The 19,604-nt window shown below is 38.3% G+C and overlaps 1 protein-coding gene across 3 annotated transcripts in view; it reads left to right on the top strand.

Annotated features, from left to right (window-relative positions):
• abcf1 (ATP binding cassette subfamily F member 1) overlaps positions 1-19,604 on the top strand; it is a 71,486-nt gene that overhangs the window by 23,234 nt on the left and 28,648 nt on the right. The window contains exons 6-13 of one of the 3 annotated variants that reach the window (XM_043678024.2): positions 1,286-1,399; positions 2,966-3,043; positions 4,459-4,536; positions 7,218-7,295; positions 10,022-10,111; positions 11,631-11,753; positions 16,145-16,258; positions 18,781-18,903. In XM_043678024.2, the coding sequence (XP_043533959.2) occupies positions 1,286-1,399; positions 2,966-3,043; positions 4,459-4,536; positions 7,218-7,295; positions 10,022-10,111; positions 11,631-11,753; positions 16,145-16,258; positions 18,781-18,903 (798 nt within the window). The remainder of the gene's footprint in view (positions 1-1,285; positions 1,400-2,965; positions 3,044-4,458; positions 4,537-7,217; positions 7,296-10,021; positions 10,112-11,630; positions 11,754-16,144; positions 16,259-18,780; positions 18,904-19,604) is intronic. The other 2 variants (XM_087979453.1, XM_087979451.1) reach the window with 2 other exon arrangements.

Below are 19,604 nucleotides of genomic sequence, written 5' to 3'. Positions count from 1 at the left end.
AATATATAATAACTTAACCCTATCTGAAAACCCAACAGATTATCCCACCTGAATGATGCTGTTCCAAATACTTGCAACAATCCACATAAACACCCCTTGGTAAAAAAGGTAAAATCAACACAGGGTCATACAGGAGAGATGTCTGAGATGGGGAGGATCAGCATGGACCTGCTTCCTTGGGTCTAGTAACTTTCAACGCTGCTTGCTGGAAACTAAACCAAACCAAACTGGGGAAAGCTGAGCTGGGAGAACTGACCACTCCCCGTTCAGTGTACGAGTATTTTTTTAAACTTGAAAGCTTTTTTCCTGAGGCAGTACCTGTTAGCTATAATCAAATTGGCCTTGAAACCCATCCAAGCCGGACTTTTGGTAATCACTGCTTTTATGACCTCTCTTGGTGGAGGATAAAAAGCCAAAGACTACATAACAGTAGTAGACTTTCCAACTTTAAGGGAATTTAAATGGTCATTGGATAGACATATGGATGAAAATGGAATAGTATAGGTTAGATGAGCTTCAGATTAGTTTCACAGGTCGGCGCAACATCAAGGGCCGAAGGGCCTGTACTGTGCTGTACTTCTATGTTCTATAACCTTGTTAAAAGAGCAGCAGCATCACATTGTTTACATTTGTTCTCAAGACTCTGTCTGATGTTAAAGTATTGATGCCTTTTTTCATGGTTCCATTTTGCCTTCTGTGTTTAATTTCTGCCATGTTCATTTGCTTGTGATGTTTCAACCTATTTGTAAGCCTTTCCCATAACTTTTTAAGTGCTTGTCCTCTGTCCTTTTGTTCAACCATGCTCATGTGTGAACCCAGAAGCAAAGGAGACATAGTGGATAGGTGCATGTCAGTCTAACATGTTTCAAAAACTGTGGACAGTTCCAGAACAGGTGTCCAATTGGAGGCATCCTGGAGGTCAGGAATTTTCAGTTCCATGCTGGAAAGCTGACATGAGGGACTTCATGAATTATTTTGTAACCAAATTGTCAAAACTAAATTTTTGAGCTTTAATTTGATTAACTTGAAGCAAATGTTCCTTTTCAATTTAATATAGGTTGATTATTCTACTTTGCTTCATTATCAGTTGATATGAGTTCTTGTTATTATCTTATTGACAAATGATAGTTTCACAATGGGTTGATTCCTCTTTAATTGAAAGTAAATCATGTGTATTTGATAAATGAGATGCTGTGCATCCCAATATATGTTCAGTTGAAAATATCCAGTACTTCTGTCATTCTTGATTTTGCTTTTAATGTAAATTTTTCATTTTTTAATTTAGAGTGGCAACGTCTTTGCAGCTCTCAGCCTTGAGCAGAGTGAAAGTGAAGACAATGATGAGGACGACGAAACAGAAAGGCAGCCATCCAAAACTAACAAAAATCAGAAAAATAAGGTTTGTGTCAATTTTGGGGAGAGGAGTCTGAATATGATGAATTGTGCATTTGTTTATTGACACCTGATATTCTGACCTCTTCACCAAGGGTTCATCTCATCTGCATCAGCCTTACCTACTTAATGTAATAATGGTGCGTTCCATTGCCATGTAATGTTTCTAGAGGTAGAATTTCCATTCAAGGCCTTTGCTATGTGATCTTGCCAGCATTGTAAATCAGTAGCTTTACTTGGTATTTGATTGCTAAGATCTGTTTTCTCTACCACCAGATGGTGCTAACCATCTACAATTTGGCTGTCAGAAACCGGGCTTGTGGCAGTAATGGGACAAATACTTGCACAAGCATTTTGCTGCTTTCTGTATTTTGTGCCAAGCAGTCTGAGCACTGGAAACTCTGGAAATCAATCAGTCAAGGCAGTGTCTTCAAAAAACAAGCCCATTCATGACAACATCGTGAAATAGCATATAGAACTGAAGAACATGCCATTCAGTTAAACTGGTCTGTGCAGTGTTCACACCAGTCTCAACCAATTCTATTGGCCTCATTTGGCCTTTTGGCATACATCTTCTGTATTTGACTAGTTCACTTCTGAAAGCATCTAAAATATTGTCCCTGTGTTTGTGAGTTCCACCTTTACAAACACACTCCAGGTTAAGAAATATCTCCTTAGCTTCCTCTTAGATTTATTTGTAATTAGTAACTAAAACCATGCTTTGCCATGACCTTTGCCATGAAACATTAAAGAGTTCAATGCTCAAGCAGCTGATAATATGCAGACAATATTAACTCTTGAAACCTTTCTTCATTCCTCCCCTCTATCACCACTGGACTGCCCATCTGGTTCCTTGATGATTGGAATTTTTCGATGTGGTGTGTTAGCCATATCTTCCCAGTTTATGACATTAAGGATTAAGACTCTTCAGAACCCCCTTGCAAATGCCTTTGAAGTTGAGCACAGATTATCCAGCAGGTTTGCTCTGAGTATCCATTAACCATGATAATAGAGCTGCACCTATATCAGTCTCAGCATCTTTACCGTCTCACTTTGTTATTTAGAATGCAAAAAGACACGGTGTAAAAAAAAATTAACTGTGTCTCACATGAAAACCAAATAGTTTAAGTGCTGTAAATCAGAAATAACAAGAAAATATTCAGCAGGTCTGGCATTCTCTGTAGAGAGAGAAAGAATTGATGTTTCAGGTCTGCAGTCTTTCATTATGATATGGAAAGTTAGCTGTGGTGTATGTGAAAGATGGAAGGCAGGAAGAAGAACAATAGGCAAGGCCTAGGATAGGATTTCAAATGTATTAATTTGAAGAAAATCAGTGGAGCTCTCTTGGAGTGTTGGCCAATTTTTGTGCATCATTCATTATTCTTTTTAAAATAAAACTCACATCAATAAATTTGAGGTTATAGTTAAGATACAGGTGCTGCATTGAAAGGCAGTCCACTTCTGCAACATATTTAATTTAAAAAGAAATTTAAATGGAAAGTGATTTGGATTTTCTTTTTTTTTTCTTTTTCTGGACTTGCTTCCTTCCTTTCTGGTTCTTTTGCATTTACAGACTGCATTGAGTGAGAATCTGGGTAACCAGAAGCAAAGCAAAAAGGAAAAGAGAGAGTGTTCTGAGGGTAAACCACAGGTAACATGTCACTGCACAAAAGGCATGTTTTTTGACACATTGGGGTGCCTGGACTCTTTGTTTTTAACTTTTTCTCACCATCACAATCTGTTATGGAAATTACTTGGACACAATTTCGGTGACCAGGAGAGTGAGCATATTTCAAAAGGACACATTTTATCAAGAAAATCATTCCCTAAATGTTCTTGTTCATTTTAAAGCGTAAATCTTGTTTCATGGACTAATGTCCTCAATGTTGGGCTTCTCTGGTGTTCCTCTGTTGTAACTGAAAGTGATGGTGAGTGGTAGCTCCTCTACCTTGTCCAATCTGAATAAAATCCAAGTACTATGCATTCCCTCCATTGAGGTTTAGTTGTCCAGTTATGATTGCTGCTTTCACCAGAGCAGTCCAGCAGCTTTATTCAAGAATCTCTACAGCAGATGAGCAGTGTTTTTCGACCACTAACAGCCTATTCTATCAGTGTTTTCTTCTTACCCTTTATTTAAGGAGCAATGGTGTTCCTACTCATGATTTGCATTGTGACTAAGTACTTGATGCAGCTTTGGTGTGGTTTGTCCTGTTGTTAAATCCTCAAGATTTTTCTTTTGCATGGTTTTGCACACCTTTTATAATAAATAAAATCAACTTAGCACATTAGATTTTACCATGCATTTTATTTAACAGCAAGGTTTGAATCTATATTTTAAAAGCCAAATATAAAGTTGTTGACACTTGTTTGAAATTTGAATTATGGCATGAGAGAATCAAAAGTAACAATTGTAGTATTTTCAGTCAGGAGGGAAAGGTGAGAGTTTGGAAATCAAGAAGTTAAGATAGCTTTTTAATTGCAAGTTCCTTTTGTTAACACTGGTTTTTGACTCATGGTGCTTTTAAAATAAACATAAATTTTGAGTCTGAAACAGACAAAATGTTGTTTGTGCATAGCAAGTAGGTCAGCATCTGAAAAGAGAAAAGACAGGCTCACATTCCAGATGCAGCGTATTTTAGAATTAAATCTATTTTTGGAGTTGAGAAGATTAGGGGAACAGAAAGAGGTGATCAACTTCTTGGTCAAATACCACACAACATGGCCCATAACAAATTCATTCTCTCACCTGTACTAAAGAGTGCAGTAACAGTACTTCTACTAACCACAATATCCCAAGCTAAGGAGAGTGAACCAGCACTTTTGCTCCTAATCCATTGACCTTGACTGTAAAGTTTCTACAGTTCACATTGATTGGGGATGAGATTTAACTTGACTGTTCAAGTACAATAGTACACAGAGTCTTCAGTGGGGAAGTAGAAAACATGGAAAAAGAGAATTTGTTATGAATTTAATGAGATTTTGGATACAAGTTGAAAATCTTGAGTGTCATTTGTTCATTTGTGCTGTTTGGGTTAATAGTAATTGTGTTGTCTTTATACTTCTTAGCCTGTACCTGAGGAAGGTAACAAGAAGCAAGGTAAAAAAGGCAATAAGGATGAAAGAGGAAAAACAAATGAGCAAAAGGTACAGTTCTCTTAATTATCTTGTGGCATGCCTGACTTAGAATTTTGGCCACTAGCGATGTTTTTAGTATTGGCAAATGACAAGTTACTTTTGGCTTTCCTGTACTAATGGTTATGTCTAAATAGATTGTGAAGATGGTGATGAACAGAGGATGATGTCCATTGAAGAACTGAATGATAAGATAAAATATTCAGTGTTTTTTTTTCAGTGTTTGTCTTTGTGAATAAGGTTTGGGCATGAGTTATTTTAGAGGTGTGCTATAAAACCATGTTTCACTGGTTTATAGAAATGAAGGCTATCACTCACTTAAAAGGTTTAGCTTTAAATGGACTGGACTTTGTCGATGAAAGGCAGATTAACCACTTTTTAAAATGCTACTATTTCTGTTCTGTAGAAGTCTGAGGATGAATTGTCTCATCTCAGGCTTCAAAGTCATTGTGACTAACAGGAACTGTTTTCCTTATGAAGTATTGTTTCATAGGTAATTGACCATTTGTAAGAAGGTAGGAGATAACCAGCTTTATTTGTGAGAAATAAAAGGATAACTTTATTTCAAGTGTTTATTTATTAGAAATAGGTTTGGTAGCTCTGTGGTGAGAGAAAAAAATTAATATTTTGGGCTGATCATCTTTCATCAGAACTGCATGATTGGTTCTGAAGCAGGTCTGCATTGTTTCCCCATCATGACAAAGTATCATCGACCTGAAGCTTTAACTGTATTTTTCTCTCCATAGCTACTGGCTGACCACCTGAATATATCCATATTTTCTGTTTGTTTTTCAAGTTTTCAGCAACCACAGTATTTTGCTTTTGCTACAATCCTTAAAGAGCTGGATAGAATCTAAAATCCCATGGGAAACGTAACCTAATAGCAGTAGTAATATAGTTGAGAAGAAAATTGTAATTATTTAAATTTGATCACACTACTACTCAGTATGTATATTTGCTGTCTATAAAAGAAAATATCTTAACACTTCACATCAGGCCTATGTTACCGTTTGCTGTTGCAAAATATTGCCAGTGTGTGGAAAATTCACTAACCAGTTATGACAACTTGGGTTTCCAATTGTTAATCCCTGGTTTATGCTATTGTAGGAATATAAAGTGGTCAGGACAGACACCCTCATTGGACTATTTACAGAAGTGGTCAGAGCCACTGTAGCCAGGAGACTATGGAAAATGCAGTTGTGTTCTCTGTGCCTCATTCAGCCATTTTGCAATGAGCTAATTAATAGTTAGTAGTGTTCTGTAGCTTAAAAATGTGGAAAAGTGCAGCAGGTCAGGCAGCATCAAAGGAACAGGAGAATCGACGTTTCGGGCATAAGCCCTTCTTCAGGAATGAGGAGGGTGTTCTGTAGCTGATTATCTGCTTTAAGTTCTGCAGTGATAACTTGAGTATCTCAGATGCTTCTTTAGAAAGCTACCATTGAAGTGTTCCAAATGATCTTCTATATTAACTTTCAAAGGTTTGTGTCAATTACTTAGAAAGAAATAATTGTACAATTGTAGAAAATAGTTTGTTTTTGTTATTTGTATGCCAACAATTTTCATTAAGTTAATGGTGTTCAGCTGCTTGGCTTTAGGACAATTAGCAGTATGAGTTAGGACCACATATAGTCCTTTTGCTTTGCCATTTAATAAAATCATCCCTGATATGATTGTAATCTCAACTTCATGATCCCACCTGCTCTGATAACCTTGCAAGCAAAGATTCCAACTTTTTTTTAAAAGAGAAAATCTGGGAAATTCCAGAATTGATTAGTCTCTTGACTTGTCATGCTAGTACTTCACTGGAAGTGAATATCACAACTTCTTTATTCAATATGTGGATGTACCCACTAGAGAAGGAGCAAAACTTGACCTTTTGTGAAATAAGGAAAGTGATTGAGGTGTCTCAGGGGGCACTTTAAGTGACAAATTTTATTAGTTTTAAAATAGTTATGGAAAAGCATGGACCTGGTCTAAAAGTTAAAGTTCCAAATTGGAGTAAGGCCAATTTTGACTGTATTAAGCAGGAACTTTAAAAAAAATTCATTGGGGGAGGCTGTTTGCAGGTAAAGGGACTGTTGGAAAGTGGAGGCCTTTTAAAAAAAGATAATGAGAGTTCAGAGACCGAGTGTATTCCTGTTAGTGTGAAGGGCAAGACTGGTAGGTGTATGGCACGTATGAATAGCTGAGATTGAGTGAATCCCTAGAAGATGGGGAGAGGCTGAACAGGCTGGGGCTTTTTTTCCCTGGAGTGTCGGAGGCTGAGGGGTTACCTTACAGAGGTTTATAAAATCATGAGATATCTGGAGGAGGGTTTTCCCCCCAGGGTAGGTGTGTCCAAAACAAGAGGGCAAAGTTGAGAGTGGAAAGACTTAAAAGGGACTTAAGGGGTAATGTTTTCACGCAGAGATCGAGCTGCCAGAGGTGGTGGAGGTGAGTACAAATGCAGCATTTGAGAGGAATCTGGATTAGTATATGAATAAGAAGGGTTTAGAAGGAATCTATGCCAAATGCTGTCATATGAGACTTGATCAGTTGAGGATATCTGGTCAGCATGGATGACTTGGACCGAAGGGTTTGCTTCTCTGCTGTATATCTCTGACTCTGTAATCACCTGTGCTTGGGTCAAATCAATGTAAAGCAAATGCAAGTTCATGAGGAATTTAGTTTGAGCACAATGCTTTCTGCTGCAGGTAGAATCTGAAGATGAAGAAGAAGAAAAGTCAAGCAAGAAAAGTAAAAAGGTGGAGAAATCAAAAGCAAAGCAAAAGGTAGATGGATCGGGCTTGTAAAATGTAAACATAAGGTTCAATGTTCAGTTAACCGTATATTTAATTATTCTTAATTTGTATAAGAAGAAGAATAAGCAATTCAGTTCCAGAATTCTGTTCCACCATTCAGTTAGATATGGCTACCCTAATTAGTAGCATTTTCTCAGAGGCATGTGCCATATCTTTTGAGACCCATGCCAAAACACACACAATCAATCTCTGTTGTCACTGCTTAACTGGAAAGGCTGTGTCCCACTGTTCCCAAACTGTCACAAAATGTATGAATATGTCAAATCCAAATGGGGCCATAAAAATAACTGAATTGCTTGACTGACTACTACTCAAGACCAAAGCAATTCACACCAAGTTTGGTCTGTAATAATAAAAGAAACTACTTATTTTGATCCATTTAACTTTAGCAAGAAAAGAAAGGATCTATTTGCTGCGATGTAACTTACAACTTTAAATAAAAACCTCTTCAAGACCCCTAAATACACACTTTCTAATCATGATTATGGGAGTCAAACGGTTTAACACATTCTTTTTCCGTACAGTATGTAGACATAAAGTAAATAAAATGCCAACAAGACCACAAGGTGGAATGCAGCCCAATTTCCAAATCAGTTTGTAGTCCTAGAAGAGAAAATATTTGTTTGTTTACAGTCTTGAAAACTCAAATAGCCTTTGCTATTTTGGGAAGAAAGTTCCATATTTGGGTGAAGAAGTGCCATCTGAGTTGACTTCCATCTCGTTTTTAGCATAGCGTTGTCTTGCTTTAAATTCCCTGACCAATGGAACCCTTTAAATGTCCAATTAAATTCCTTTTCACTATTGAAGAATGTTGGTTAGACCACCAATCATAAATACATAGCATGTTTCTGCAACCTGCCCTTCTTATTTAATTTTATGAGCCCAATGGTTTGACCATTTATGGGGTTTCCTCTTCCAAGACAAACATATTTTTAATTGGGTTTAATAAACATCTAAATTATGTTTCTACATATGGAATTCATTTATCCTGTTGATTTTTTTTGTTTGTTGATTACATTTTCTGTATTATTGGTTTGATGAAATTGGCAAGAATATTATTGAATGAAAACGTACTGCAATTATACTGAACCTATACTTATGTGCAAGTGTAAAAGCTGGATATGTTGATTGAACTCTTGCATTCGAAGATTCTATAGACGTACAAATTATTAAGGATTTCAGTGATTGAAATTTGCGCACAATTTGCTATGAATTGAACTTGATACCTTGTTCAAAAACTGCAAACATTTTTATCCTTTAATGGGATGTGAGCATTGCTGGCAAGGCCAGCATTTGTGATCCAGCTGGGGGTTCCTTTGAATTAAGCCATTTCAGAGGGCAGTTAAAGCTCAATCACGTTGTTGTGGCTCTGGAGTTTTGTGGATGGCAGAAGAGGTCAGGAAGGCAGATTTCCTTCTCGAATGGGCATTAGTGAACCAGATGGCCTTTTACAAAAATAAATGCTGTTTCATGGTTAACATTTGAGACTAGCTTTCACTTAGAGTTTTTTTTAATTAATCAAACTTGAATTTCATCGACCACTGTAGTGGGGTTTAAACACGAATCCCCAGAGCATCAGTTTATGCCTCAAGCTTGAGTCCAATGACATTGCCACTCGGCCACTATCTTCCCCTTTGGATTAAATTGTAAAAATAATTCTTCAGTACAGTTTCAACATTGTTAGCTAAACCAGCATTGTTCCCTTGAGAAGGTAGTGGTGCGCTGTCTTCTTGAAATGCCACAGTCCATGTGGTGTAGGGACACATACAATGATGTTAGGAAGGGGATTCCAGAATTTTGACCCAGTGGCAGTGAAGTAACAGTGATATCATTCTCGCTGTGTGGCATACAGGGGAACTTGTAGGTGGTGATGCTCCATGTATCTGCTATCATTTTCCTTCTTGGTAGTAGTGGTCTTGGAGTTTGGAAGGTGCTGTCGAGAGACTTTGATCAGCTAATGTAGTGCATCTTGATGATGATGTATACTGCTGTATTGTGCATCATTATTGGAGAAAGTGAATGTTCAAGGTGGTGTGCCAGTAGAGTGAAATATTTTGTCTTTTGTGGCCTTTTGTCCCGCTTTTTTTTTGTTTCCTGTTTCGTGCAGTATTAATGACACTCGATTACAAGTTGTATGATGTCACCTCAACCAATGGCAGCAGGTTATATCAGTTTAATGGGAACAGAAGTTTCTGATTGTTAAAAATAATTTTCCAGTATAGTGTGTCTGGGGGCTAAGTGATGCACAGTGACTTTATAGCACTATTAACCAGACTTCAAATTTTCATGCGAGTGCATAGATTTGTTATCATGAGATAGTTTCTGCAAGCCCATTCCCTCAAAATTTCTTGAGGTATCTAGGGTTACGGAAACAAGGCACCAGTGTAAATTTAATGCACGCGTGTAGGCGAAAGACCTCAGAAAGTACTAGACACAGGATGTTCTCCTAAACACTGAACAAATAAAGAGTGAACTTAAAAATTGCCCATTGTGTTAGGTGCATTAGTCAGAGGTAAATATAGGGTAGGGGACTGGGTGTGGGTAGGTTACTCTTCGGAAGGTCAGTGGGGAACGTTTGGGCCGAAAGGCCTGTTCCCATAGGGAATCTAATCTAATCTAATCTTAAAAGCGACTTTATAGGTAATATTACATTCAAAAGGAATTAACTAGACTTTCTCATTTGATTTTCATCATAGGCATTCTCTGACAACGATGAGGAGCTAGAGGAAGAGCAGGAAAAGTGGCCTAAAAAAGGAAAAAACACAAAAGCTAAAGGAAAGCACAAGGTTAAAAAAAAAGTGAAACATCTATGGTTATAGTTAGTCATGGTCACTTAAATATGTGGGTATGAACCAGTTATATAAATGGCCAATCTTTGCTAAGGAAGAGATCAAATGGCCACCACTCTCCATTCCCAGTGCCATGATTTACAACACTTGATTTACAACACTAGAAGCAAAGGCTTGTTATGTTTGATATGATGCTTTTCTGTTAATATATTCTTGAGATGCAAGTATTTCTGGTATTTTATCTCCAGAAAGGCACAATTTCTTTTTATTTTGTTAATTCGTTCAGGGAATGTAGACTTTGCTATCTGGGCAATTTATTACCTTAGTTACCCTTGGGGTAATGAGCTGCACTTCTGAACTATTGTAGTTTTGTGAAAGTACTGACCATGCTGTTAGAGAGTCAGTTCCAAGATTTTGACTCTGTGACACTGAAGGAACAATGATGTAGTTCCATGTCAAGATGGTGCATGACCTAGAGAGGAATGGTGATGTTTCCACATATTTCCATGAACTTATTTGACTTGTTTAAATACACATCTTGCCCTTCCCCACTCCTGAGCTGTGAGTACAGTTAGTATTGTAACTGTTTGTAAGGCTAAACATAATGTAAAAACAGCATTTCTGCTTAAATCATATCCAAATCTGCATGGCTGAGTTGTCAAACCTTGATGTGGAAGTAAGATTAGTACCTTAAGGCGGAGGATTTGAAGCTGATGATGCGAAATGTAGAGGCGTTTTCAGTTCTCAGCTAGGCAAGCACACAGAACTGTAACTAAATCTTGTTTTCACTTTGTTGATTAAATGTCCTTCTCAACAATTTTCATAATGTTGATCAGTTATGTAATTTGGTACGGTCAAGTGACTGTTATATGGGTTTTAGGCAAAATCTCCTATTTCCAAAATGATATGTATGATTGATACATATATCATCGGTTGAAATTAAACAGTTCTGACTACATAGACTGTCATATTTACATCCCTTATATGATTTTGTGTCGAAGTTCATCAAGCATGGATTCACAAACTACAAAAATTAAGTTTGATTTTCCAAACTGTTAAGTTCTGTTATGTAGCAATTTCCTTGACATCCTGAGCAAGGTATAGGAAAAAATGATTGGGCTTTGTGCATCTGTGAGGAAAGTACATGCATGAGAGCCTCTCATGAACCCAGAATTAATTTTATCTGTGTTGTCAAAAAGCATGCCAACTAATCGTCTAATCATTGCAAGTAGGAATGGCTACGAAAGATGTAAATAGAGAATGTGTAATGCCCAAGGAATAGGATCCCACAATTAACCTTTTGATGAGATGGATTGCTTCTCAATGACAGGAATCACTTTTAAGCTGTTTCGTATCATAGAGTATCGGCCTCTTGTGATTACTCACAAGTACATAGCACAATACCAAAAAAAGACTGACGGGAACTTTGGAAATGTCAACTAAGCTAATTTGAGTTTTGCATGCAGAATGAAATTTGGCAATAGTAAAATTAATTTAACTTTGTTGTTCCAAACAGCCTGTAAATGCCTTTGCTGCCCTAGAAGTGGAGAAGGAGCTGGAGGAAGATGAAGATCTGGAGGTTGAGAACGAAGAGGATATATCCCAGTCAAAGGGTTCCAAAGACAATTCAAAAGTCAAGGTGCATATATTAGAACATAAGCAACTTTATATTTGCCAGGTCTGTGAATACTGCATTAAAAATTTAGATGTTTCTGGCTAGGGATAATTGTTCAGCCCAGCAGCAAGTTAGAATGTTAACAGGAGTCAGTAACTCCTGTTATGTTAGTGATACTTTGACTAATTAAAAACCATGGAACATGTTTTCTCCCAGCAATTATATTCTGAATTATTTTGCTCACTTCTTGTGTGTACTTTACATTTGATTAAAATCTGTTTGATTTTATAGATCTGGATCATTTCTAGCAGTAGCAGCCCAGTATAGTGGAACATTTCTGTGAACAAGAGAGGGTAGTAGGAGGAATTAAATGCAGCAAGTAAATGGAGCTTGTATATTAGGTAGATAGCAAGGAGGTTTTTAAAGGTAGAGTGATTAAACAAGCAAGTGGAACACAAGTGACAGAAAGGAGAGCAGTGGTGTGAGTGGTACATTGCTTAGGATAGGCACGTGATTTGGATGAACAGAATGTTCAAGTGTAAGTGTTAAAGGGGGGGGGGGGAAGAAGTTGTACATTCAATTCCCTGAATTTTTGGGCGAGTGGAATGATATTTCAAATATATGTATATAAGTTTATGTTACTACTTCGATCAGCTTGTTACTCAATGGAATGAGGTAAATTAAGTCTTTATGCATCAAATACTGAGTGAGTGTTAAAAGATTAAATTTAGTTAACAGATGGCATAGTGGTAATAATGCGGGACCAGTAATGTAGAGGCCTAGGCTATTTCTCGGGCACCCAAAGAACCAATGGAATTTAATCACTAAATCTAGGATCAAAAGTTCATCTCAATAATGATGACTGCGAAACTACCAGGTTGTGGTTAAAAACTCATTTGGTCCACTGATGTTCTTCACGGATTGACTCTTGACTGCCATATGAGCAGGTCTACAAAACTTTTCTCATTTGTAGCAAATCACTACAGAAAAGTTGAAAAGGAAACAAACTAGATGGACTATCCATCATTGATCTAGACATCAGAAACAAATAGCAAATCCTGCCCAGTCAGCTCCTACAAACATTACTAACATCTCAAGAGCTGTTCCAGACTGATTATGCACCAGTTTTGCATGGTCATTTTCACCAGTTTATACCTTACGTCCGATGTCCTAGGTGCTTTAAGATCAAGATCTTGGCAGGTCAAGATTTGGCAGAAGTGTCAACACAATATTTTTATAGTTAGGGTATTTTCATGGGGTCCTGAACATTATCTGCAAAACAAATGAAATCTCATGGCATCTTCTGATTACCATGTCATCAATTGCTCTTCCTCAGCTGATAAAACTGTACTCTCCCATTTTGAACACCACTTGAAAGCAGCGCTGAAGATACCAAAGACACAGAAGGTGCACATGATGTGGGATATCAATTCCCATCATCAATAGTAGCTTCGTAGCATCACCTACTGACAGGTCTGAAAGGCCCAATCAGATTGGCTAGAGGTTCTGCAACAAGCTGTGAGGAATCTAGAGTGACCACCAAATAGTTCTTCTGGAAATGAAAACCTGGTCTTCAAACTAGGATCATGCTGTGTCGCACAATCATCCTACTAAGTGGAATAAAACTGGACATCCCTGAGGCATTGTGGGTCATCAGCAGCAATAGAATTGTATTTGATAACAAATTAATCTTGTGGTCAGGCATATCCTTTAACCATCAAACTAGAAAATCAACATAGTTCAATGGGGAGTAAAGACAGCAATATCATCCATGTAATTCAAAATTGCCCAGGGATGTCCTGTCTGTAAAAAAAAAAAGGACAAATCCAGTCTGGCCAATTCCGACCCCATCAGCCTGCACTTAAACGTAAGAAAGGTCATGGAAGGTGTAATTAATAATGCTATTAAGTGGTACTTGCACAGCACAAATCTCATGCTCAGTTTGTATTCTGTCAGGGCCACGAGTTGCTAACTTCATTGGAACCTTCGTCCAAAATGGAGAAAGGTTAATTTCAGCAGGCGAAATGAGAGTAACTGCCCTTGACAGGCAGGATTTGATGTAGTGTGGCACCAAGATACCTGAACAAAATAGGAAGTAAGTGGGAATTGCGAGGAAATTTCTCATTTGGAGTGATATATGACAGAAATTTTGATAGTGATTATTGGAAGTAAATCATTTTGGCTAAAGACATTGCTGCAAAGATTCCTCAGGTCCAACCATCTACAGCTGCTTTATCAATTGCATAATATCCATTGTGAAGTCAGGAACACTAATTTCACTGATGACTGCTGTTTTTAGCATCCTTTATGACTCTTTAGATACTGAAGCAGTCCAACTCGATATGTAGCAAGACTTAAACATTTTCAAGCTTGGACTGACAATTGGCAAGAAATAGTTGTGCCACACTTGTGCCAGGTACTGTGTGACTCCAATGAGAGCCAATCTCCCCATGACGTTTGACAGCGTTACCATCCGCCATAGCTAAACCTCCTCCTGTCAAAAACTTGCAGTTGCATTCGACCAGAAACCTAATTGGACCACCCATATAAATATACCAATTGCAACTGTCGGCCAGAGTTTCGGTGTTTATTGTGAATAACTCACCTGAGTACCTCAAAACTGCGCACCATTTGTATGGCACAAGAAGGCTTCCCGCTGGCCTGGAGGAATGCAGATCCAATAATGTTCGAGAAGCTTAAAACCATCCAGGACAAAAGCAACCTATCGATAGATACTCGTCAGCTACTAATTCCTTCTCCAGTGATAGAGTCATAGCAGTCTGCATCATATATAGCACCTTACCAAGCCTCCTTTTTCAACATTTTTCAAGTCCGTGACTGCCATTATATAGAACACAAGTGCACGTTTCATCTCACTGGGGTAGCATGCTGGAAATTGAGCCCTGCTGTTTCTGGTATCATTACAAAAGTTAAAGATTTCATAAAGTATTTAAAATTCTCCATTGGCAAGTCGTTTAGACCCAGGTTTACAGGAACAGGTTTCTGTACTGAACTTTGAATAAATAGTCATCCTTCATAGATTCTAGTTACAGATAAACAATTATGAGCCATTGATATGTAATTCAACTTGATAAAACATTAACTTCCCTTTCTTATATATACAGACAGAGACAAATAAACATGGGTGCTTTAGATGGAGGGAAAGATCAGAAAGGCAATTTGGGTCCTTGTCCACAGGGTTCACTGAGATGATCAGTTTTGCTTAAGATTTGCTGCTCCTTGATTGTGCCATTTCAGTTACTTTTGTTTGCAGGAGGCAAGAAATAGATACTGTTTCACACTTACAAAAAGTCACTGCTCACAGCAATTGATGAAGGGAAATAAATAGGGTTTTATTCCAGGCTTGAGGGCATTCTTATTGCAGAGAGAATGACAACCCTTCATTTCCAGAGGTCTGATGGCTCTGATCCAAATATTCACACCTACAAGCTGTTCAGCTGTCTGGGAGACGGAAGGCTTCATCATCAACAATAGGTCACTCATTAACAAATTAATCAGCTGCATATTGCTGGCCAAATCACATCTCTTGACTGCAACTGGACTTCCCTGACTGCTTGAACAAATGAGTGTAAACAGCACTTAGAATTTGTCAGGTAACTTGGATTTAAACAATCCTTTCCATAGTCCTTGGTTTTTTCCACTTCAGACAAGTCAAGAATACAGAAAAATAAGATTTGTCTTTTACGTGCAGCAGACGCTGCTCCACCACCTGAAATTTCCACTCCAGGAGGTACACCATCTGAGCCTAGAGCTGCATTGCTGTTCCTTCACTGTGTTATTGGATTCAAAGTCTGGAACTCTCTTCCTGACAGACTATGCATGTACCTACACCAGTTGGACAGCAGCGGTTCAAGAAATTGACTTGCTATTGTCTTCCCAAGGACAGTTACAGATGGGCAACTTAGGCTGGACTTGTTCCATAAAGTTTATAATTGCATGAAGTACCTTTGAAAAAAATGACATTTTCCCCATTTTGCACAGATGGGTCAGAGCCAGCGTAGCCCTAGCTGGGCAAGCAGTGTGAAACTTACTGTGCTCTCTTCATTTGGTTGTATAGTTGGAGCTGGTTGCGTTCCAGCAAGTCCTCAACATATTTAGGAATTCCTGGTTCTTAGCTCTGCCAAAGCTCCTTTAATTAAATTGAATATGGGTGTTTTTTTTAAGGACACTTCAGAGTCGAACACATTCAAGCTAATAAGTTCTCAGCAGCTTAATGTTGAGAGATTTCAAATATAGTAGTTTTCTTTTAAGCTGACGTAAAACAAACATTTGGACTGAACTCAGAACAAAGGATAAGTTATATTTCTGTTCCTTCTACAATGTGAGAAGGTTATACATGCACAACTCGAACCCACAAGCCTCCTGAGGTTTTTTTTTACTCCCTGATAATGCAGATTGAAGCTAGTGAAGACGAAATGGAAATGGATGAAAAGGCTGCGAAGGAGAAGGCAACAGATGACAAATATGCCAATATGAGCAAAAAGGAGAAAAAGAAACTGAAGAAACAGGTAAGAATTATGTTACCTTTTTTTACACTTAAGCATTTCTATTTTGTAGTCCTTGGAAAAATCTGAAACTGAGCTGTGCTGCATTTCACCCGAGTGAAAAGGAGGGATTAGTTTGTTGCCCGCATGTGGTACTTTAATAATTTACTGTGCTCCTAACATCTGCAAAGTTGAATTCTATGGTACCAGACAGTTGTGACCAGAAAGCAAAACCAAGGCTTTAACCAAAGCGAATGCTACAGTTTACTTTGGTAGCAAAAACAAGAAGGACAATTATTATTTGAAAGATGATAAATTAGGAAAGTAGCGATACAACACAATGTGAGTGTCCTTGTGCACCGGTCTCTGAAAGTGAGCGTGCAAGTGCAGCAAGCAGTGGCGACCTTCAAAGAAAGAAATTTGAATACAGAAGCAAGGATGTCTTGCTACATTTGTGAGACCATACTTGGAGCATTGTATGTTGTTTTGGTCTCCTTAGGTGAGGAAGGATGTTCTGGCTGCAGAAGGCGTGTACCTAAGGTTTGACAGATTCCTGGGATGACAGGCGTGAAGAGAGCCTGGATCAGTTAGGACTGTATTGCCTGCAAGAATGAAGGTGGGGCTTCTTGGGACTAGACAGGGTAAAGGCAGAAAGCGTGTTCTCAGTGAATGGGGAGTCCAGAACCAGCGTTCACAATCTCAGGATTCGGAGTAGGCTGTTTAGGACTGAGATGAGGAGAAGTTTCTTCACCCAGAGAGTCATGAGCCTGTGGAATTCTCTGCCACTGAAAGCAGTTGAGGCCAGAACATTAAATACTTTCAAGGAGTTAAATATATTTCTTAGGACTAAATGGATCAAAGGATATGGGTTAAACGTGGGAACAGGGTACTCCATAGGATGATCAGTCATGATTATATTGAATGGTGGAGCAAGAATAAAAGGCTGAATAGCTTACTCCTGTTCCTATTGGATTTACATTAGGAGTTAATGTGCCTCTTCATGCCTTTTTTTTGTGTGCTCCAAGAGGAACTGGTCCCACATCCACAATGTGTTATTGCAATTTCTAGCACTAAATGAAAGGAAGGTACCACGTTGAGCACTCAAGTTGTTCTCTCACATATGCGCAACAATGCAAAGAAAGTTAAAGGTGCCATGATTACTCATCCATCCAGTGGCTTTAGATATTATTATGTGCATGCTTGTGATGGTACCACGTGTGGATCTTTTGGGGGCAGGAGTTCAAGATGTGGACAGTGGTCTGATTTGCACAACACAGTCACAATTTTACTTGTGGAACAGTGACCACAGCTTCCCTGGCCTGTTGTCCAGTGATACCAGGTTGCTTTGATTTTCATTGGAAGGTTGAAACCTGGGCTTTGACTTAGGTCATTTACCTATTTTCAGTTAACTGGGAGATGGCACCGTGATCAATTATGAGGGGAGTGACTTGTGCTCCACGAGGTTTGGGGGGGGGTCTTTTAATGAGTGTGCTTTGTTGGCACTCGGTTCGGTGGTGTACTTTGGAAGGATGTTTTATCCTGTGGACTCAAGATGTTTAAGTCTGCTTGAGCTGGAAGTCGTTCAAGTTGCGTTGGCCTCTGTTGAAATTGCCCTCATGCTATCCCATAGGTGTAAGTGTACCATGTTTGTGTGTATTGTTCTTAGTCCCATTGAGAACCATTACTGTGCTATTGGATAGATTAGGTAATTGAAGCCATGCATAGCATGGTCATTCTATTATGCTGAAATGGTACCTGCTAATTTTTGTCTGAGATCCACTTTCACCTTGACTTTGGCTGGGTGGTGTTCTGTTGTTGTTAGCTGTTATGTCAAGGAGTTTTTGGCATTGGGTATTGCATGATTGGTTGACCACAGACTGGATGTGATCTTTTTTCCTGCCCTTTCTGCATGGCTGAAAGAACAGTCTTGGCAAGATTTGGTCAAAGTCGACATTTTTTGAATGAGATTTCCAGGGCGCACAGATCTTTAATGAATATCCTGAAGTTCTTTAACCTGCAGAGTCGGAGCTAATTCAAAAACTTATGCAAAGAGCTGTGAGAAAGGAGGTCACTGATGTAAATATTGAAGAGAGCCAATGCTGATTGCTGTGAGATCAATTATTGCAGGACTCCCCAAAATGGGAATTGGCCATGACTAATTTATCTGTTATTTCTTCAAGTATAAATATAAAATTGGGTTGGGAATAAAATTTTGATGCCAGTGTGGAACCCTATGATTGTGAACATTTATTCGCAGAGACCTATTTACAACCTCTTTCTTTTTGTAGGGTCTCTCTTAGGGTTGTTAACTCGTGCTTATCAACAGCTCGACTTCTTCGCTCAGTAAACAGTGGTCAATGTATTTCTGTTTAAGATTGGCAATTTCACAGACCTGTTTGGACTAGTGGAAAAAAACATGGAAGTGGAAATGTTATAAGACACTAAAGTAGTTTCATAACTTGCTAAAAAAAAATGGACCAGTGGTGTATTGGAAAGTAGGGTTGTAAAGTATAATTTGTCCTAATGTCTCCTCAAATTCTCCCCAGATTGAATTTCAACGTCAAGTAGACATCCTGAAATCTTCAAATGATGCCGAGGGTGACTTCTCTGTATCACAAGCTGAACAATCATCAAGACAAGCCATGTTGGAGAATGCATCAGATATCAAGGTACTATTGAGATATCCTGACCTGGCAGTTAGTTTTGGACCATGTTGAGATTTTGATGGTAATGGTTGACTGAGTTGAGCCACCTGAATTTAAGATACTGAACTGACCCAGGGCTCTAGCACCAGTTGCTGTTGGATTATGTACCAGGCTTCCTTCCTCAATAATGGTGTGCTTGACAGAACAAATTGACCTAAAGTCTTTCCACATCAGTATTTCTCAAAATATTTGACATACCTTCTACATTGAAGTGCAGTGACTTCGACTAGTTTAATTTACACATTGTTACATTTTCACAATTCCACAGTCTACGAGTACTGCACTGAAATGTTGTATCAGATTGTGCACTCAATTTCCTTATGTGAGCTTCAGACCTATAAGCATCCTACTCACTAATGTTACTAACAAATCAAACTAGTAAGATCTCTGCAGGTGTAGGCAATGTGGCCAGAAAAGGTGCAGGAAAATGGAAGAATAATGAATGACTTGTTTTTTTTTAAGGTCATTTTTGTGAAAAGTTTTGTTCTGAAGATCAAGTGTGGGTCATCTTTTAGAATTAGCCACATTAATTGCCGACTGATTCTGCGATATATAACTTAATTCCAGTTAATAAGTGTATTCATGATCATGTGTGATTTAAAAAAAACTCGTATTATTGAGTTGTCTGAATGTAAATCTCTAGTTTGAGGAGGTGTCACCAGAAA

Source organism: Chiloscyllium plagiosum, unplaced genomic scaffold (genome assembly GCF_037043375.1).
Source record: "Chiloscyllium plagiosum isolate Xiang-an unplaced genomic scaffold, Cpla_swu_hap1 HiC_scaffold_35, whole genome shotgun sequence".
Taxonomy (NCBI): domain Eukaryota; kingdom Metazoa; phylum Chordata; class Chondrichthyes; order Orectolobiformes; family Hemiscylliidae; genus Chiloscyllium; species Chiloscyllium plagiosum.
The sequence above is the reverse complement of the archived record's forward strand: the minus strand, read 5'-3'. Positions and strand labels throughout refer to the sequence as shown.